Source organism: Rhipicephalus microplus, chromosome 8, assembly GCF_043290135.1.
Source record: "Rhipicephalus microplus isolate Deutch F79 chromosome 8, USDA_Rmic, whole genome shotgun sequence".
NCBI classification, from domain to species: domain Eukaryota; kingdom Metazoa; phylum Arthropoda; class Arachnida; order Ixodida; family Ixodidae; genus Rhipicephalus; species Rhipicephalus microplus.
The window spans coordinates 48352373-48375270 of NC_134707.1; the positions used below are offsets into that span (position 1 = coordinate 48352373).

A 22898-nucleotide genomic window follows, 5' to 3' on the forward strand; every position below is an offset into this window, starting at 1 on the left:
CCCACGTTCACGGCCAAATCAACCAACTTCGGCTTCTCACATTCCGAATCACTGGGCTGTATATGCATGGCAGCAGGCTTATAGCACTTCAGGTGGTCTACATTAGCTGGAGCTCTCAACTAAAGCATCTTATGTGAACTGTATATAGGTTGCCTATACTTATGATCCCCGAGCTTGTCGTTTCTCTCCCAAAATAACACCGAATTGAATGGGTGGATAACGATTACACGTGTTTATGATGTGCTTGTTGGTTCTATCTTGTTATGTGTGGTGTCCGTTAGCTACCTGAGCTACCACACCGTTAAACCGAGGTGTTGTACGTTATCCCGGTCGCGGCGGCTGCAATGTCGATGAAGGCTTAAATGTTCGAGGCCCGAGTCCATAAATTTATATGCCAGTCAAAAAGCCTCAGATAGACGTAATGTTCGAGGACCCCCGCTAAGGCATCTTTCATATTTGTATCGTAGTTCGAGACGTTACATCTCAACAATTAGTATTAATAAATGATCGATGTTAGCCGTCGGGTTAGCCACAGGCCTGACCTGTGAATCCTATGGGTACGTTTTAAGCAGATAAAAATACTGGGACATGGCAAAAAAATGTGCGCTCAGAAAGTTGTCTAAGGTTTTATTATCAGATCAAAATGCATTAGCTGGGCAAGTTAGGCCTCGATATCATTGTATGCTGCATTTTTTTTCGGTGTGTTTGTGTGCACGCCTGAGCGATCCTGTTTGTAAGGCCAGTTTTAGTAACGTTCTGTGCTGTTCTTTGTGATGTCTCTTCTCAGTTCACGCAATTATTTTTCTGCTAGAATATTGTCAGTGGGTGTTCTAGCTTAGTCAAACCGGCATTATACGTAGGATGTGCTGTGACGCTGTATTGATAAATGCCTTGCTTAAGGATGTGACCCGGTCATTTTCAGGTGTTTCGACACCGCTATTCGAAGTAATAGGGCTAAGTTTGTTGAGAGTGGAAAATTCAGAGCAAGCGAGAATAAAACATTATTTTATAACAGCATTAGTGCGGAACGCTATTGGCCCTTGCCACTGTCCGGCTTCGGTCGACCAGGGCCTAATTCTGCACTGAGTGAGATCTCCACAAGGTCACCTTCCACTCGACTAGTGTAGGATTACGATTGGCTGATATACTAAGATTATTTGAGCACTCCAAGAATATGTGAAATAAAGTGGCTGTCTGGGCACAGAATCTACACTGAGCATTGTACATCGAAGGGCCCATCGTACACAATGCATAAAAATTTGGAAATGATGATGATTGTAATTGTCTCCATGCGACGTGCTATGCTTTATGTAATGTAGTACTAGGTGGGTTAGAGTACATCTGCTAAGCCAGTCGAATTTCAAAGTGTCAGTATAGGATCGCCCTGATCAGCGAGAAGTTGCATTGTGGATGAAGCAGCAGAGGCCCAGTGTAAGAGATCGCGGACAGAGGTGTGAGCGAGTTCATATGCTTTAACTCCTGTGTGCCCTAGTACCCATAGCGTTTGTGTCCGCCGGCCCTCTTGACAAGTGGCCGCAGCCTTTTGCAGAAATGAACGTGCTAAGCGGCCCGCTTGACCTCTCGCAAAATCGCAATACGCCTCCTTGGAATCTGTGAGCTTTTTTACACAACACAAAAATAAGCAACACAAAAAAGAATCTGTGAGCTTTTTTAACACAAAAGCCACAAGAGTGGCTTTTGTGTTATGCATGGCTAAGACTATAGCGGTGTTTTTGATAGATATGATGTCTATTCCGGTAGCTGAGGTGCAGTGCATGACCTGTCCGCTGTTTACCTCAGCTGCCATGACGTGGTTGAGTAAGGGTCCGGCAGCATTCACGAGAAAGGCGTCTAGATTATATTCGAATGTTTGTTTTATACTTTGGCTCTCCCAGCTTCTCTGTTTTTGTGGCGGCCGGGGTACATATTGCGTGGAAAAGACCAAATATGAACTTGCTTGTGCCATTCTTCTGGCAGTCATAGTTTACCGGCCACCAGCATTGGTGGATTTCAGCAAAGAAAAAGAGTCAGTGTTTTTCTTGCATAAGTAGCCTCGAATAGTAATCACTCAACTGATAAAGACAATTCCACACAAACAAATTAAGAGAATACATGCAAGTGCTGTCTTCATTTATAGCTTCGTTTTTTTAATATTGCTATACAATATATGTGAATGTTGTTACTGACCAAAAAAAGATGAAAAACACAGAGAAGCTTCAGATTACGTCACATTTTAGCATAAAAAGCAACATACGGCCCTTGCCTGCTTCGTGTCAACAATTGAGAACCCGTATGAATTCCTAGACATCTTTCTGTTCTTTCAACTCGACTTGGTCAGTGACCACATCTTCATCATGATACTGTCCAAAGCAACATTCGTCAAACTTCGACTACAAAGCTGTAGAATGCGTTTTTGTCAGTTAACTTATCGAATCACAACAAATCCTAAATTATTACAGGCATTGCATATATTGGAGGCGCTTGTTCGACCCAAAAAGTGGGCATTGGCGAAGACAAAGCAGACACGTATGGTGGAGTTAGGGTAATGGCTCATGAATTGGGACATCTGTAAGTATTTTCACAATCCTAAGAGGCTCTGGTTTGTTCAAAGCACGTTTTTTTTAATGTTAAATGCACTGCCTGATGACGGGCAAACCTACTTACGCAGCAGAGCGTGAACTGAAGTTTTCGCGTGGCTGAATTCTTACGCCATCTTGATGGTCAAGCGGAAGTTGTGGTTTCCGCTTCAGAAATGCAAAAGCTGTGAAAATCTGCACAGGCTTTACAATAGTTAAACTTGACAACTCTGAAGACTAATATGGCTGCTTCCCGCTCACTTTAAATCCTTAGTCACGTAATGTAGTCGTTTCTAGATTGCTTCTATGTTATTGATATACTTTATATAGGAGATGCCAGCATGTTTCTTTGGTGATTCTAAGCTGAAAGATGTTAGACGTAACCCATCGACACTCACATACATGACAAGGTCACATACTTCTTGGCATCGAGCTTGCATCGCTTTGGGCCCTTGTCATATCCGGCGCTGATTTTGACATTACCTAGCCCATTATTGCTTATGAAATCACCAAATAATTTTATTTTTCTCACGTTTTAATTGCAGCCCTTAGTTGATGGTGGAGTAATTGTATCTAGAAAGCAGCTTTAGTACATAGTTCTAAAAGTGTCGAAATTTCGTGGCATGCTTGCTATGGAAGCGACGGTCCTGCAACACAAATACTTATTTCAAAACTAGGCAAGTTCTGGTGTGCCACTTCTCGGGCCTGCATGCACTAAGGAAAAAAATATACAAGAATAAACTATTGTCACTCACACGAGGAACATGGTAGAATTGAGAGCTGTTGCAAATGCTTAGCGCTCTCCGCCACCATCTACGCAACACTTAGTTCCTGTATAAAATTCCTCACGCGGAACGACGATAGAAAATTCATGTTGAAATCTTTGTTCCCCGTGAGTACTTAAAATGCGGGAATAAAGCCAGCCCGCATTTCATGACGTTCTTTTGTTCAAAGTTTTAACGTGAAAGTGTTTTATGCTGAAGTTCACCATGAATCCGATGACGTACTTCCGTCACAGAATTGATGAAAAATATATACGAAATTATCGCCCTAAAGGTTCCCCACAGCGTTTGATTCTCTCTGATTATATGGGGTCTCGGGCAGATTTCAATGACATAACTCAGGCAGCTGCTGTGAAATCTCATATGTAGCCTCCATAAATGAAAATACGCACTGCTTATGTTTCAAGCTGACGCAGATGTCTTCGTTTGAGGTATGTTCTCCGAAAATACGTCGCGCGTACACCTTACCGCGACGTATGCACAAAAAAACATGTTCTGGATTCATCTTGGCGTCCCTGAAGTGTCAAGTACCGTGGGCGAAAATATAATGTGATATTTGGGTTCCAGGTCACGAGCGAAAACTAATATTTCAACAGGTGCTAACAAAATTGTGGAAGGCAATCATGTAGGTTACACGTGTTCTACTGCATAAAACAAATCGACGCATCAACTCTTCAAATGCACAATACCTCGAGAGTGCCATGATGAAATATTGGTAAAGCTGCTTTCCCTGATGTCATGCGTAAGCTAAAAAGCAAATCTCAAAATGTGCTCATTTGTTGTTGAAGCATGCTCTGGACCTTGACTAGCCGAACGTACCACAGACTTCAGCCATATGATTCTGGCGATAATCTATCTTTAGCAAGGAAGGCCAGGTAACATCGGTAGCCTCTTGCAGTGCAATCACGGGGACTGTTCCACCCCCACCAAGAATGCCGCAAGTAGTATTTTGCTCCTTCAAGATAATCATAGGCTCTCTGTATTCGCAAGGCACGCTGCTAAGCGGTGCTATAGTCTCCTGTTCTTCAGATGTATTTGTACTGCTGGGGCTCCGTTTTTTTGGCGCGAGCAGCGCCTAAGTCAACTCCCAGGCTGAGCTGCTTTCATTAAGGCAGAATGCGTTTTCGCTACCTTCCGTAAAATTTGTGTTTCTTCCCTAAGTTTTACACAACTTGGATGTCGCATCATGCGAACCAAAGCTTGCCCTATGTGTCGCTTATTTACTTCCTCAAAGTTAGTATAAGGTATTCAGGTCTCCATGTTGTTGAGTGGCGAAGTGTATGCGGGTGCCTGAAAGCGCAGAACGAGTTTCCATGCTGCCATTAGGACTGTTTATCGCCAAATAATGATGCTGGCCGGTTTCTCGAAAGGGGACGCGTAACACCTACGCAGAGAAAGAAAGATGACTTGGTCGTTAATGTCATTGACAAGCGGAGCCGTAAAAGCCGTTCCTTAGTTGGCCCAAAAGGGGGCAGAAGCCGACCGGAAGGCGGGTCGCGCAGGAACGAGGCGACGCGCAGCCGTCTGGTTTCAAGTTGACATTTGGGCACTGACGCAGATCTTTTGAGAATGCCGTAAGTATACAAAAAGCTTTTATACCGCTTGGCCGACAGAGAATTATGTATGGGTTGTGATATCACCTTCTGGTGACAATAGGGAGAAAAGGAGAGAGAGAAATAGAGACGAAAGGCAGGGAGGTTAATCAAGCTTGGATAGCTTGGCTACCCTACCCTTGGAGTGGGGGAAAGGGGAAATATCAGAAATAATAGAGGTAGAAAATAAGACGTGTAAGAAAGAGGTGGATGGACAGTCAGCTCGCGACTACATGGCATGGTCTCACGCTGTGCTTTCACAGGCGCTCATGAAGTCTGGTGGCCCTTAAAAAGTACAAGAGGGCTTGGCCCTCTTGGCCAAGGTCCCGCGATTGGCCAAGGTCCCAGTGTCTCTTTTCTGTAAGTGGTCGTGAATCTAGCTGACAGAGCTTGGCTTCCATTAAAAGTCGTTCAGACTTGTATGCTGGGCAGTGGCATAGAATGTGCTCAAGCGTCTCCTTGCAGGCGCAGATGTCGCCTGCTGAACTGATCATAATTCTAAGGAGACCAGAATACGCATTCGTAAATGTCACGCCCAACCTCATGCGACACAGCAAAGTTTCGGCGCGTCGTGGGAGCCATGATGGCAAATGAAGTTGCAAGTTTGGGTTGATGGAATACAGGCGCGCGTTGAAGAAACCTGGCGTATTCCATCATAGGAGAGTTACACGGCGAGCAAGTGATTGTAGTTGCCTTGCAGCGTCCGTTCTCAAGAGTGGTATTGGCGTACGCAGGTCTTGGTCATGAGCTGATCGAGCAACTTCATCCACGTGGTCATTGCCGACAATTCCGCAATGACTCGGCAACTACTGAAATAGAATATCGTGACCTTCTTCTTGCACTTCCTGGTAGTCGTGCCTTATCTGATATATTGATTGTCCGTGTAATCCGTGCTGCTTAACGAACCGTACTGTTAGTAAAGCTGACACCGAGTCACAAAAATGGCCTATTGATTAGGTTGCTGCCGAATAATGTACTTGACTGCACCTTCAAGCGCTACGAGCTCTGCTGCTGTCGATGTCGTGGTGTTAGAGAACTTGTATTGAAGCAACACATGGCCAGATGGAACAACCACTGCTTTTGCAGAGCTGTTGGTATTAGTCGAGCCATCGGTGTAAACATGTATGCGGTCAAAGTATGTTTCCTCCAACAGACGCAAAGTCAATTGCTTCAGGGCTAGTGGTGACATGCGCGCCTTCTTAACAATTTCATGAACCGACAAGCGCACGTCAGGTTGACGGAGACTCCATAACGCAGATGCTGGACGCATCGCAAGTTCGAAGCCAGGCAGTAATATGTCCTGATGTTTAATCACAACACCGCAGAACGAAGAATGGGGTCTCTGCGCTGTCAAACACGCTAAATGATGTGACTGAAACCGTGATAAATACCGAATGTGCACTTTCAGCGCCTTGAAAATGATATGTGTTGTGACCGGCTGTTCTTGTGCGATGACAATCCTGCACCAGCCTATACGTCATTACCAAGGGTCCTTGGGGTGGCAGAGCGTCTCACTGTGGCACGCACATATTGTCAGTGGCCAGGTCCTGACAACGTTCTCGCCGCTGTGTTGACGACCTCTTCAAAGAGACGTTTAGTGCGCGTGCTGTTGCAGATCAAGCCTGGCACAGGCGCCGGCGGACGTCAAGGACACTACGCGGGCCGTAACGTAGTGGATAATGTGTTGACACGTGTTGCGCTGAGAGTCTATCCCCTCGCGTGTTGTATATTATGACGTGCTTTTTGTAAATACCGTACTTGTCTGTCAAGAAAGTGTTCCTGGTACTCGTTGTGGTGATCTGAATCCCCATGTGTGATTAGCTTGTTTTGAGATTCTTTGTTTGACCGACGGTCGAAGGGATGATGATTGGATGTTGAATGGAAAATAGGAATTCGGCTTCAACCCGGGCAGACGTGTGAGTGCTGCAATAAAGCGCCTCTTTAGCGGACATCGGCTCGTTTTGCGCACTTCCACAGAGCCTTCGAGCCATTGAAGGGCACCGATTCCGAATCTGAAATACCTTTTCTCCTCAGGCCAGTGTTGAATCTAATCGAGGAAGAAGCCCAAAAGAGTGTAAATTAACTATCAGTTTTTTTAGATACGTTGTCTGCAGTCTTTCTGAAACTCAGACATTCATTAGTTAGCTCTTTCACTTTTCATGTCATCACTATACCTGTCACCGTTCACCTCGCATACATATATTCACCAATGATTACTAGATAGTTTCTCTCAATTCTACAGAAATATGGTCATGTAGATCAATGGAGCTCACATATCACTACGAAATTCGTGATAGCACTTTGAAATACATCTTTTTGTTTTCTCTTTTCTTCCTACATTTGCCAAAACCTAGACTTGGATGCCCCCATGATGGTGAACGGTACCCTGGATTCTCATCGAGGCACTGTCCTTGGTATGAGGGCTACATGATGACCTACCTTCGCAATAGCAGTAACAGCATGAAATTTTCCAAGTGCTGTAACCAAGCGATTACATCGTTTGTTACGTAAGTGCTTCGACATTAGCATCATAAATAGTAGCATTTCAATTTCTTTCAAAAACAAACGCATATCCGAAAGGTGGGCTTCTGTAGGGGCTAGTTCGAACATACTGACATATAAAGGCAGTGCTGCTAAGTTGAAAACAAAGAAAACCGGGATGACAAAGATGATGTGCTAAAAGAGCTTAACCAAAGCAATCCGTCTCCTTTGTCCCTTTGTTGTGTGCTTTCACTTAGCCGAGCTGTCTTTATCATACAGTAAGACTAAAAGGTTTCGTATACCTGACAATCAGTTGTGGTTGACTTAGCATACGCAAGGAAGTGTTCACACAATAGGCTGATTATTGTCGGCAATTTTCCGAGATGCCAATCCTGTGATTACGTTGTCTTAATTCCAGCCACTTTAAGTGCGTACTTAACTTTAGACGTGGTTGTTTTAAAACAGCTACGAAGATACTTTTTATCATAAAAGAGCATTTTGATTAGGCACTAGCAATCACTTTAGGCCGACGTTAACATCGCGTTATTCAGAAACTAGCACAACACTTCACCGCTCACATATAAGCGTGGCATGTAAATTTCTGGTATTCAAATTTATTGTCCTTTCTACAACTGTTTCTGTCGTGATGACCAATTGAATATAGTGAAAACACCAACTAATTGCAATACAGATGACAAACACATGGAAAACTGTCATAAGTCTATGAAGAGCCTACACCATGCACGTAATTCCGAAGCATGTGTGATTTTTTTCACACTTCCTATTTTTATCAGATGGAAAAGCTGTCGAAATCACTTCAGATAGTTTTTTGATTACCGTCAAAATAGACATTCTTTTATTTCTCCTTTTCCACTTCCTTGACACAACACAAATGTTTTCAGACTTCCAGAGAATACTTCACCACTTTGACAGTAGTCACCCAATACTACAGCATACATGAGATGCTTTAGTCGTAATAATGATCATGTATACTCGATTGACACACCAATGTGTGTCATTTGGTTGATGTTGCAGTTTGCTACGACACTCATCTAATTGCGTCCGTAGTGAGCATGTCAATATTAAGTGTCATTTCACATTTCCGAACAGGATTGCACATTGTAGGGCCCTGACGCACAGCCAAACGACTGTCCAAGTGTTTTAAAAAAACAATAATCTAGATTGGAACCAACAGATAAAAACAACGTAGTGGGACAATCAGGGCTAACGGTGGAAGTGCCTCAGACTGGCTGTCCGACGTTTTCATAAGAGGACCTATCTTTCAAAGGCGTCGTGTCATCATTTAAAGGTGTTTCTGGTGACGTCCTGTCCTGTTAAAACTAACACGCCAAGTATGACACGGTGCCTTTGAAAAAGATAGGTCTTCTTATCGAGACGTTGTCCAATCAGTCGGAGGCACTTTCACTGTTCACACTGATTATCCCACTTAAAAAATAGGCACATATAGGAAAAGTTGGAGCTAATGGAAGAGAATATATTATGCTACTTTCTTCCTTAAACTGCTAAACAATTAATAGTAACTGTACAGCCCAACAAAAAGCTTTCGAGTAAATGTGCATTTGTGATTGAAACCTGTGATCATGGACTAGTACCAACAGGCGATAAGGCACAAAAGTATTACATTAACGCAAACCTCTCGTTTTTCGAAGAAAGATAGCTTTCCTTTTGTCGCAGCTGGTGGTCTTACCGCAAGTGGCACTTGTTGCAAAGATACCGATCTTGTATTGGCGTAGTTTTGGGAACCATTAATATTGAATAGGGCTTTGAAATGTGGTTTTTCTATGTAGGACTACAAGAAGAATCTGTCTCATAACAAAAACAGGAATAAGGAACATAAAGAAAACATCTGAGACACATGAACTACCCGGTGACGTTATAACTAGAGACAAATTCTGCCAGCGGTCGTTTCCAGATATCCAGGACATTCGTTTCGCAGCAGTAAGTTTTTCATTCACGTTGTAACACCAAAGTCTGTCTGTTAAAGCATAAGGTAGAAAAAGACTGATAAAAGTGAACTATGCAACAAAATTTAGGGGACCCTTCATTTTCCCCTTCAAGGGTTGGATGCGATTGCGATATCTGTTTCTAGTGCGTATTACGTACTTCACTTAGTGCATGAAATCTTTTCGAAGTTGCTGTGCATCCACTACGTGACCTTAGAAGAATAGACGCTGTAATGTGTTTGCCTTTTGTAGAGGTGGTCTAGTAGCCCGAACCATGAACTCATTATAACAATCACATCTGCTGGCACCCGATGGGATCATACGTTTCTACCACGCATTGTTATTTATTTATTTTGTTACATACTGCCGGCCCATCATAAAGGTCTTTGACAGGAGTGGCGGATAAATAAGTAAAACAACACACGCTCGGAAAAAATAAGGTAAATAACAAGTACTAGAAGTAATATATTGTGAACTTGTGAAATTGAAATATATAAAAAAACAATAAGATCAAGCAAACTTTGTGGCAGTAAGCGCTCACAAAGCCCAAACGACCCATATTACAATAGCCCACATAATATAGAGCCCATACAAGCACTGATTCCGTACTCACATTGCGCCCACCAAGCACCGCAGTGCCTATGGAGCCATATCTTTTATATTTTATATTACTGCAAAATTTCATGCTGTATTGTGAAGCATGTATACAGGACGCGTGAGTTTGTAATGCATGAGTCACTTTGATTGCATTTCCAAGCAGAGCAAGTTATTTTCACTGTATTTAAAAGCAGACGCGTTGCTGTGTGGTAGATCACCCGCTGGCCACGCAAACGACCCTGCTTGGATCCCCACTCAAACGAGCACATTTTGTTATATATTTTTTCTAGAACCTTTCTCGATTTTCGGTCACGCACATGTTGATAATTTTTCACTCACAACTAACGACACCGACACCAACACCGTCACTGAGGACAAAATTTATGCAAATCAACCTCTTTATCACTGTCGCAATAAAATTATGAAGAGCTTTTGTTTTTTTTACATGAAGAAGCAGCAGAACAAGGAGTTGACTCTCGGTTGTCGGCTTGGCACTGCAGTAATGAGAAATATTCTGCAAAATTTGGAAAAAAAAAAGTCAACAGTAGCTGAGCCAGTGAGCGACCACCACAGGTGTAGAGGAGAAATAGCGATCTGAGAAAACGCCCCTGAGTTTAGGAAGCAAGAGTTGATTTAGCGGTAGTATGGTTGTTGTGTCTCGTTCTGCACCACGGTAACTTGCTGACGAAAGGGTCGTGATCGCGACAGAAAAAAAGATAAATGCAGGGGCATCCCATGAAAAAAACTGGTTCATTTACAGTGAGAAGTAAAGCTACTCTTCATCTATTCAATTTTCCAGGACTGCCCACGCATGCTTCTTACGTCTTAAGCACAACTTTTGTTGCCAATCCATGGCTCTTGCATATCTTAAAAGATACTGGAAGGGACCACAGGCTTGTGTAAGCGTTAATTAGTTATCTTCGATAATGTTGTATTGTATTCGCGCTAATAATAAATTGAGATAGGCAGTTGGTGGAAAGATGCAAGTCTCTACAGGCGCTAACTACGTTCTTGCCGACCAGTGCGTTAGCCTCTGGATAGCCAGAGTAGTTCATCCAAACAGAATGCCGCTAACCTAACCGGGAATGACCAGGGCCTTCTAGCGGACTAGCTGTCACCACTCAGCGTGATCAAAGAGGCTATTTTTATTCGTTTCCAACAAATGGGTGACCAAACTCCCCCCCCCCCCCACCTCACACAGCCCAATATAAGGCAAAACTCAGACTTTTAACTGCCACAGCTGCTGTATAAAAAACAAGGTGCAGCCCGTTGCGTGCCGTCGAAGTGGCGTGATGGCCCTAGTTCACGTCGCGCTCGCTCTGGCACCACCACTTCTCCCAGGAGAAACGCTTTCACACGCGTTTCTGCACATGACAGTAGGCCAAAAATAACGCGTTTAATAGCTGCACATTACAGGCTCAACTCTGAATCGTTATTAGGAGCAGCTATCACACCAACTATGTGAACAGTTTACCCTAGAAAGGCCCATTTTTCGTAGAGTATGGGCCTCAATGAATGTTGCCCATTCCATTTACCTAAACTGTTATAAATAAGTGTTATATTGCGAAAATAATTGAGAGTAGCTTTACTTCTTTCTTCAAGACAAAGCAGTCAGCTATGCAATCAGTGAGAAGAGTGGGCGAAGAGCCCAGACGGCCCTTGATCTGAAATTCCCTTTTCTTCTGTGTCTCTGATATGGGCAATATGACAACTATGGCAGGTGGGATAGGTTAGTAACTATGAATTGGTTGACAAATCAGTTGACCTGCTGTGGTGGTCTAGTGGCTAAGGTATTCGGCTGCTGACCCACAGTTCGTGGGATCGAATCCCCGCTGCGCCTGTTTGCATTTTTGATGGAGGCGAAAATTCTATATGTCCTAGTGCTTTAAACCCCACAAATAAATGAGAAATCAGTTGCACGTAAATTGCGTTATTTGTTGCGTCATCAGCTGGATGCGTTCGCCGGCGTTTCAAGGGCTGGGTGTTGTGACTCGCTGAGCTAGTCACAACACCCAGCCCAAGCGGTGCGGATTCGCTAAGTGGATGTCTTCGTGTGCAGAGACTGTAGTGCGGCTAGAGTGGCTGCTACGTTGGGGAGAAAGAGTGCAGTTACGCACTCGTCTTCCTCCCTCCCGCTTGCTGGAGGCACTTTCAATAATCTGCACGCCTGTATGCAAACGAAGGGGGGTGTGTTTCTCATTTTTTTTTTAAATGTGAACCAGTTCTTAGTGAACTTCGGCGATTTTGAGCATATCTATCTATCATCTCGCCGCCTAAGACTTTTAGCTCTCCTAGCCGTTTCGATAAGGGTATCCACACGAAACTTCGTATGGCATAAAATGGCTGCATGAAGAATATATTTGAGTAGTCATAACATGAAAATCATGACATTGATGTGATGAATGTCATGATTAACATTTCAAGGTCCTTGAGCTCTTGCGGTAGTTTCGCTCACATGACATGTTGCAAAACTGGTACTGTATGACATTATTGCATGGCGGACACAAGCGACAAACTTTAACATGAAAATATTGGCATGCGTGTCATGTAAAAACATGACAACATACCACACTCATAGCGTGCTCGCGGCCGTTTCGCTAGCTCCACGTATAATAAATTTGGTATCATGTGACGTGAATAGATGACGAAGGTAAACGACACATTAAACATGATAATCATGACACAAAACTCATGTACGGCATTATTCACCTCCACCTCGTTACGTTGTGCTAATATTAAAGTGACATATCAACATTCCAACTTTGTGCTTCGCATATCATCGATTCCCCGCGTCTCTCATAATCATATAGTGGTTTTGGGACGTTAAACCCCACATATCAATCAATATCATCGATTCCCACTGTACATAGCGTCTGCCAATTTTTACTAGAATAAATTCAAAATCACCAGATCAAGTAGCTCATCTAGTTTCTGAGTAATGAGTATGGGCTATTGTTTTTCACCCATGAAAACAACTTTAGTCCAGCATCTTTTTCTACAAGCAATGGAAAACTGCCGTTTGGGTTTCAGAAATCATAAAGATGTAACAAATGTAATCTGAAGTATAGTTTTTTTTTTTTGCCATGGGCGCAGTTGTTTTTGCGGATTGGCTTTGTTGGTTTAGGTGCACTGGTAGGTGGTACTCACGAGTGACGCAGTATTCGACAAGCTTCGGGGCGTCTGGTGAGCCGAAGATGCCGCCCTTATCCAAGAATCTCGTATCGTCACCTAAGGCACCGCCTTCATCAGCGATAGTGTGTGGGATTGGACAGGAGTTAAATGTCCTCCTAACCCAACTCACGCGAACGAAACTGCTAGTCTAATCATAAATGAAACCTAATATTGATTCAGAGAGCACATTTATTCGTTGTCTGGTCGAAACAGAATGTGATATAGATTTAGCACCAACCGTCTGTATAACTTCGTCTCCGTGCAGCTTCCTAGCCATCCTCTTCCGAAGTGCGAAAGACGTTTGCAATTTCCATTGCTTTGAAGCATTTTTCACTTTAATGTACGCATATATCTACTTATTTATCTGTCTATCTAACGGCCTACGTCTGGGTGCTTTCGAGATGACCCCCTTAACTTGACGTTAACCAAAATTAGTATGGGAGGGTGAGATGGTTGGCTAAACAGAACGTGTTCGTGAAGACATGAATAATGTCATAATCCCGTCTCCTACGTCGTCAAAAAGTTTACGCTAAACAGTAGCGAAGGTAATTGACATCACATCTACCCAAGAGTAGGGAAAACAGGCATGGGACATTTTAACGCATGAGCGTTAAGGAAAGCTTATTTTAGCAGCGTTGACTCGATGAATGCAACTACTAAATGTCAGGGTTCCAGCGGTAATCGAACCCAAGCATTCTGAGTGGCCACCAAGCATTCCTCCACAGAGCCGTGACCAGTCTCGGAACTGCTATTCAAATGCGCGTTAGTGTTTTGAAACCTCAGTTGTGATTGGAGTGCTGGCTATATCATTTTATAAATCTTACATATATACACTTCTGATAGAGCTGTCACGTCGGGTTCACGTCATTTGAAGCTAGCCGCCCCACGCTGAAGTTGATTTATGTAGCAGTTTACAGGGCTACCGTCCTCGCGAGCACCAGCGATAAGCTTCAAATCTGCTCATCACTTCTGGTTTTGCTAACACTCGTGTTCATTTCGGCAACGTTGCGCAAGTGACAACAATTCGTCAAATACACATCTGAAACTTTTCAACAAATTCCTATGTGTGCAATATTTATACATATATTTAGCGTTACATGCTGATGTGTCACTCATTTAAAAAAGAAGGTAGAAAACAGTAACCTTCCCCTCGTATGCGTACTTGGGATATGCGTACTTGGGATTCGCATGGTGATTCTCAAGTTACTTCAGATCTGCCAGTTGTTCTTTAGCTTTGGTAACAACAGCAGAAATGCTGGCGTGCGAAAAAAGGTAGTTTCTATGATAACTCGCTAATGTTTAAACAATGCATTGAGATTTAGTTCACTGAATAGGTCGATCGACTCTCGCATCAAAAAGTGTCCTTGTATCTTTTAGACCGCTTACCACATTTGTCGAAAAACGTGGTCTGCCATTTGCAACGCAAATCTGTGAGCTCCTATGCCGAACTCGTCAAGGCGACACTTTCAGTATTTTTCCAGTTAGGTAGTGTGCAATTATTGTCATTCATGTCGAAATATGGCCGGCTGAAGCGCATAAATTGTATGATCGTATAAATGTGTTATCGAATCAAGAACATCTGTGTGGCAAGCGAATATTCTGCGAAAGACACATTTGTGCTTTAAACTGCTTAGGAAAAAAGAAAACACCATTTCAATGCTATATGCAGGGCAAGGAGTGTCATTAACACATTTATTCTAGCGTAGGAGAAGCGTAGGCCTAACCGAGCATTGCCATTCATCGATGAGCAATTATTTCTATAACGACTGCTTGTTTTAAGAACCCATATTCTAAAAACACACATGTAAATAATTTACTATTATCAAAAAATGGCATTACCAGCACACGCAGCTGCGAATGTGCGTGTATTACTTTGCGCATTCGTAGTCGGCTTATCCCGCAGTCGCAAAAAGAAAATTATACCGTAGTGAACGCTTCGCAAAGCTTCCCGCAGAAGGCATTCAAGTAGAGTTTCAAAGAGCCAATTTTCCAGTGTTCTTTTTCTTTGCGGCATTCTTCAGGTGTCCACCGAAAAACGAAGCAAACCTAACGGTTCAGAAGGTGGTGTAAACAGCCTCCGAATACGCTTTCGCGTTCTACTTTGGAAGGCGATGCTAAAGCGTCGTCGAGGTTTTAAAGACGATAGTCAGTCTAAAGATTTTTTAACGCGGGCATTTCGGTCTGTGTTTCTGGCTCTCTATCGCACAGGTAAGCCAACTGGTCAAAGTGTAGGCGCTTGTTGAGCATCCAGAGTTCTGAATTGGTGGCTTCGTTCATACTTATTGTCGATGAAAGAGCAAATAAAGCACATCAGTGATGTCCTACATCGATACTTATTATTTGGTGTGTCCCTTCACTGCAAGTTACATAGAGACGTAATTATAAAGAACCTAGCCCTGAAAATACGGCGCTATACAAAAAAAATGGCGGTTCAAAGACATCCGTCCTTTCACAGTATTTGCAGTGAAACACGCAAATACGTGGCTATTTTTTTTTATCTGTCATTTACGGCAGCGTCGTTTCAAAGGCAGAAAGCTGACCTGGCACAATACACTTTATCTTCATTTATCTTGCCAAGAGAAGTTTGCCGTGGCCCTTTCCAAGAAAGCGCACCACCAGTGTGAAAAAAAATGGTTTTGTGTGGCCTTCTTAGAGAGACGGCGCTGTGTTGCCTGACGACGTCGTCGACGCCCGGCGCGGTCACGATAGCGTTCGGCAAGACGAAAATTTCATTTTTCTCGAAGTATTAGGTTTCCAGAAATGTACAATTTTTATATTGACATGAGAAGTTGTCAAGCAGATGGATTTTAGTCAACTAATATAAGACAACTTAGTGCCTATAGCAAGCGCATAGATTCCTAAAAGTTTGTTCCATTGTCAATAAATCACATGCTCATGTTATATAACGTTGGACAAGCATGAAAGCGTTTCCAATATTTCATAACATTGTACCTGGATGCTGGCGTGTCTTATATTTCGAATAACTCATTTTAGGAGCGGAGAACCCAGGTACAGACCTCAGTATCAGAAAGAATTAGTTTTATTTATATTGCTTCGGTGTGCCCCGCTAATGGCGAGAGGGAAGGAAGGAAGGAAGGAGGGGAGGATGGGGACGAAGGGAGGGAGGGAGAGCCTGGAGATCTTGGTACACACCTACGCTTGTAGATTGGCCATGAACCGGGTAGCTCTGACAAAATACCGTTAATTTGTTGGCTAACGTTCTTTTAAACTATTTAGAGAGCAAGGGCAAAAATTTATTAAAAAAGGACAATCAGAAATAACTGATATAGAATACAAAGCAGATTGTTTCAGACACAACAATAAATAAATGAATAAAAACACATAAATAATGCAAGTTGGAAAAAAATAATTTGAGAGTAATAATATGAATGATTTCTATTAAACACCACCCACGGCAACGTAGGCCTGGTCATACAAGCTTTGCTTGAAAGGGTGAGTTGTGCTGAATAAAATTAATTTCTGAAAGGCTGAGGTACAATGTTCAGATGTAATCGTCTCAATTGAAATACGATTTGCTTTTTTAGGACAATGGCACAGCAAAATGTTACGCTACGTGCTATTCAAGAACGATGAACCAACTTCTGAAAACAATTCTGCCGGATCATTCTCCATGCAATGAGAGCAGTGTTGAAGGGATAGAATCAAACCATGTAAGTTTGCCTTCATTAAAACTTTGAATCGAGCAAAAACGATTTTACCAGTGGCTAAGGTACCCTCGAAGTTTCTTGAGCGCAATCCTCATTAAATATACTAGACCTACGTTGCTCCAAATCGCTTTTGGAGCCTTCTTTGCTTTCGAAATGACAATATTGAATATATGAGCTAAGTAGCTTCCATGTCCATTACATAAGAGAGCCAAAAATATGGGCTGTAATAATCTCAACCTTAACCTTATAAAGTTCAAATGTGAACCACTTTATTTATCTCACTAATGGCAGCCGGTATTGAGGGGAAGCCATATTTACTAATGATGGGAAGCCAGTTTAATAACACTCAATGAACATAGGCAAGAACACCGGGCTTGCTTGAATGCTGATATTATAGCTGATTGTGGTCGTACGAAAAAATAAAAAAAAAGCAATTACATGAGTGGCCTTCTTGCAAGACTGCGTGAAAGTGTCCTCATTTTTTACTTCAGACTGAAATGCATTGCTCATGGTGCATCTAATAAAGACGAGGGCATAAAAATTACACCTGGATGTATCTTCGCAGCTGCGTAACATGAAATTGCCATTCCTGAAACAACGGATTTTAGCTATGCTGGCAGAAATTGAGATGATAACTCACGTGCCGATCTATGTCCGGTATTGAAGTTTCACTAGAAGCAGAGCATTGGTACGAACACAGATTTCATTGTTCTTTGTTCACGTGCAATCATTTGAAACCGCTACTGGAATTACGTCGTGTGAGCCACCATTTGAGTTTATAAGCACTTAACGTGAGTAACTAGATGAGGCTGAACACAATTGCAGAGCACTGCAGTTGCTTGCGAGTTGTATACATATTTCAATACTTATATATGTCGAGGTGCAGTTGAATACTTCTACGACCACGAAAGATTAACCAGAGTCACTGGTGTTTGTGATTAGGTTCGGCCAGTGCGTCGAAGTTTTAATATAGATTCATCAACGTCAAATAGCCCTATATTTGCAAAACACCAAATAAAGTGTTTAGACTCACGTATATCTCTGTGAAAAAAAAAACAATCAACTACTTTTGCGCAAACATGGTTCACTTTCCAGTTGTACTCATTCCTAAGGTGGAGGGACCAACAATGTTTTTGTCAATTTCATGCGTTTTCAAATGTAAACATTTATTTGCGTACTGCAACCACTTTTGGTATCTATCTATCTATCTATCTATCTATCTATCTATCTATCTGTCTGTCTGTCTGTCTGTCTGTCTGTCTGTCTGTCTGTCTTTCTGTCTGTCTGTCTGTCTGTCTGTCTGTCTGTCTGTCTGTCTGTCTGTCTATCTATCTATCTATCTATCTATCTATCTATCTATCTATCTATCTATCTATCTATATTTAGGATGACTGCCAGTTGGGCGTGTTGGTAAAGGTTCGTGGCGAGACGAGCGCAAAAATACACACACTCAGAGAGGACACAGACAAGCGCTTGTCTGTGTCCTCTCTGAGTGTGTATTTTTGCGCTTGTCTTGTCATGAACCTATCTATCTATCTATCTATCTATCTATCTATCTATCTATCTATCTATCTATCTATCTATCTATCTATCTATATATCTATCTATCTATCCACCTACGTCTGGGTGCTCTATGATCACCCTTTCAACTTGGAGTACACCAAAATCAGTACAGCCGAGTTAGATGGTTTTACGAATGCGACACATTGGTAATTACATAAATAATGTGACAGTCTTTTTGCGTAAATCCTCAAACACTTTCCAAAAAACAGTGGCTCATACCAGGAGGCGGGTATGCGCCACTAGAATACTGGTATGTGCTGCAGGTGATAGACATTTATATCTACACAGGAACGATGAGAACACACATGGGTAGTTTTCACACTTTAGTGTTAAGAAAAAGTTGACATGGTAAGCGTTGAGCGGACAAATTCAAACAATAAATGACAGCGTCCCTGTAGGAATCAAACTACAGCGTTCTGCGTTGAAATAAACAATTTTTACCACAGATCCAAGTGAGATTTCAGAAACACTTTGTAATAAGACTTTAATGTTGTGGTGTACACGTATCCCGAAGGAGTACGGCCACCAGCGTGGGTCCGGTCTTAGCGAGCCGCAGGGCACGCGTTAACCGTCGCCGTGGCGGGAAACACGATACTGCTCAAGTCGCAACACTTTATTGTGGCAACACCAAACGCAGTACAGCCCGTTGCAAAAAGGCGCGGCGGGAAAGCAAGTAGGCTTATCCACGCCACGGGCACAAAGTACTACACAGGGTGCCACGAGCACGTCTCCGCGGTAAAGGTGACCCACGGAGACACCGGGACAAAGGGCCCGGTTGCTCGAGCGAGGGCAAAGGCGCTCGCGTTGGCTTCGAAGGGAGACGGGTCGGCGTAGCTAGGCCACGCACTAGGACACCGTACTGCCCTTCGGCCGTGAGTACGCAGCGGGGCAACAAAAGGTGAGCGTTCGCATCGGGCGCGAGGCGCCGTCAGCGAAGTCCGACGAGTCCCGAGCGACGGGACTCGACGGACGGAAAAGAATGCGTGGCTCACCGTTTGAAGTCCCGGACTGTACTCCCCGCTCCCGACGCAGCGCGCGGAAAACCTCTCGGGAGGCTCCCCGCGCGGCGCCACAGTCGACATCCGCTACCGGGTGAGGGAGGTAAACGTCACTCTGCCCTTCCCGGCGCGGCAGACAGCAAAGGAGGGCAGACATGTCGGGACATGAGAATGGCAGAAAGGCGGGAAAGCCCGCGCAAAGGCAGCGGGCCAGCCTCAATTCCCACAATGTTAGTGAAACATCAGTTCTGGTTGCAGTATTGGCTATCAAATTTTATTAACAATAGATGTGTTCTAATATGATTAACCTGTCATGTCGGGTCAACGACATTTGTAGGTAGATGCCATCCGCTGAAGTTGATTTATGTAGTATTGTCCAGAGCTACTATTTCGCGAGCACAAGCGCAAACACCAGCGCTTCACATCGGCCTAACGTTTCTGGTGTTTTTAATAGATTTGTTGCTGTTTGCGTCGTTACGAAACTACAAAAAACTCCCAACATAAAACATCTGGGGATATCTAACGTATGCGTATGTGTTGATTTGAGAAGATACTGAGCGCATCTTCATAAGGTATCACTCAATAAAAATAATTGAAACACATTCACCTACATCCGCATGCTTCGTATAACATTGATTATTCATATAGGTACGTCGTATCTGCTGTCTTTTTTCGCTTTAAGAAAAATATCACCTCAGAGCTCAGTGATCTCTTCGTGTTCAAACATAAGTTAATATTAATGTATTGAGTTTGCTCTTTTCTTCCAGCAGTAGAATTACTTACACTCAATCGGCTACACATTTTTTTTGCAGAAAGTTTGCGTGAATGGTGGATGCCGAACGATACGCCGTCAGTACCCTGTCGAGGTAGTTAAAAGGCGGCGCTAATAAAATGTGAACAAAGCATGCTTTGACCACCTTGAGTTCAACTTACGCTCGGTGCAAAATAGCACCGGGTAACGGAGTTTCTTCCCTGAGGCAAAAATATGAAGCTTTATATTTTACTGAATGGTGAAATTGTGAAATGAGTGCTCGGTAATCAAAGTGAAATAAACATAAAATCTTCACTCTATCTACGCATACGTCGTAATACTTCTTGATTATGGAGAAAATAATAACAATGACTCCGTAGTAACGGGATCAGCTCTTGTCGTCAGCATGAACCTACGCCTAACGTCGGATTATATATTCTTTATTGGCGAACACGCACGTGTAATGTATTTATTTAGGATACAGTACATATTGGAATAGTTTTGGACTATTTTCACGTTAGCAAACAATAGGCGTGAAAAAGGAGACAAATTAAGCGGGATTGGCGCTATAACCATCAAGAGACGCCAATACGTTCGGAAAATGGCCACCCATCGTCTTCTGAGGGTGTTTCGTACCACGTGTATGAACAGGAAATAATGCCAATGGAGGGTAAGATCATTCTGGTGTGATGAAATGTTGGGTGAATACTTGGCGTCTGCACGTTAAAGAACCCCAGGTGGTCGAAATTTCCGGAGCCCTCCACTACTGCGTCTCTCATAATCATGTGGTGGTTTTGGGACGTTAAACCCCACAAATCAATCAATACTTGGCCTCATTCCATAGAACTCATATGCTGTTTCATTGGCAGATTAGTGATAGAGAGAAAAAAACGCAGAAAATATCTTCCATTTTCACCAGATCATTGCTTGGAAAAAATTCCTTTCGAGTGTAAAACATGATATGCCATTACAAGAACTGAACTGTAGAATTATCGAAAGAAGCTATGACACCTATGGTGCGGTGCTTACCTAATTGATAAAACGATGCAAGAGAGCACCGACGTGTCAAGACTTTACGCCTCGGTCGTCATATTACGACATTTGATGTGCTCGTAATAGAATCGCTTGCTGCGTGATGCTAACAGGCAATAAGAATGTTCCACACTCGCCACAAGGGCAACAAGCGGCAATAACTGACGCGCCCACAATGAAATGCACACGTATACCATATAAAGCTAACAGTTGGATGACCACCATCGTAGCTCAGTTGCAGAGAGCATAGAGCACATTAATCGGAAGTTGCAGGTTAAGATCCTACCGGTGTCAAATCATCTCTTCGTCAGTTTTTTTTCTTTGCATTTACATCGCAATAACTTTTAATCCCGTGTTCTATACGTCTCTTGCGATTATTGTTTGTTCGTTTTCATTAGACAGTTAGAGTTTACCGTTAGCGCGATATCGGAAGTTAAAAAAATGACATCGTTGATCTAGCGTTCGTTGCGGACAGCGTCATATAGTTTAGCGGGATCGCGTTTACGTGGTTTACGTACCCCAGCTGGGATGCTGGCGCCTGCTATTGGAGGTTCGCGAAGTAATAACAGTGAAAGAAAAAGTAAATAATTATGAACCGCACCCCAAAATCGAAAAATTTTACTTTGCAGATTTGTTCACGCAGATCTTCCGGTTAGGCCTATAGACACGTTCAAACTGTGAAGCTATGTCAAAAAGTACGCCAACTTATCCGTGATGCACGGTCTTCGACGCTAAGTGAAGGCAAGCGAAGCCACTTTTAACAGTCGTTTGCTGCGAAAAAGGTGAATCTTTCAACTACGCCAAAATCACTTGGAAGCGGGCGTCTGCGAGCGCCGCCATGTTGCCATGCACTACGTACACCTGAGCTACCACGGTAACCTTAAATCTGAAAACTACCGCGTGTACGGTAAGTGATACGGGTAACGTACGTATCTGTGCATGCGTACTTCAGTTCCGGTATCACGTTACGCCCGGTATCCCCGTAAGCCCGGTATATTATAACTGTCTAGTATTGTTGCGTCTAACTAAGAAGACAAGCCCATAACACATGCTTTAAGGCCAGCCAGTCTGAGGCTCTTCCACTGTTTACCCTGATTGGCCACCCAGTCCGAGACACTTCCACTGTTCGCCCTGATTACCCCACCAGCGTTAAAGCTGTAGTACGAAAAAAACGTAGCTTTCTTTTGTGACGAAGCATGTGTGCTCATATGTATACATGTGTATTAGGTCAAATCTTCAAGATATCTAAATACACTCACTGGGTTCCCACATTTTTGTGGTTATATATCATTTCATCTCATAGTTAGGATTATGAAGAATATTCATAACAATAGGTTATTCAGTACGGACCCAGAAGATACGGTAGGCTGAGGGAAAACGCTTAGGAGTGGCATGAATAGGTGCAGTCCAACAAAAGTATGCTTTGTTGATTATACAGCAGTGTATATGAACAGCTTTCTTAAAGCAAGGTAAATAAAGCGCAAGTGATAATATTTTGATAAATGGAGAAGCAATATTAGCAATTATAGAAAGCAATTTCTTAGAACACATCACAATAATTTATCGTGCAAAATTAGGTGCCTGAGTTCAGTGCTACTTCATTTGTATGAAAAATAGACTCCGATAAATGGTGAATAATTTCCCCCCAAAATGAACTTCAAAATACACCCTCCGACTATCTGCAGAAGGAATTAAAGTGCTTGATTTTTCTGCTCGAAAAACC

At 43.0% G+C, this 22898-nt stretch overlaps 1 protein-coding gene across 1 annotated transcript in view; it reads left to right on the forward strand.

The window, feature by feature from the left end:
- Positions 1-20463, forward strand: part of LOC119164444 (venom metalloproteinase BumaMPs1) — a 40221-nt gene extending 19758 nt beyond the window's left edge. The window contains exons 10-14 of the mRNA XM_037416634.2: positions 2460-2568; positions 7305-7457; positions 9240-9390; positions 16709-16834; positions 20205-20463. Coding sequence (XP_037272531.2) covers positions 2460-2568; positions 7305-7457; positions 9240-9390; positions 16709-16834; positions 20205-20279 — 614 coding nt within the window. The 3' untranslated portion in view covers positions 20280-20463. The remainder of the gene's footprint in view (positions 1-2459; positions 2569-7304; positions 7458-9239; positions 9391-16708; positions 16835-20204) is intronic.
- The last annotated feature ends 2435 nt before the right edge of the window (positions 20464-22898 follow it).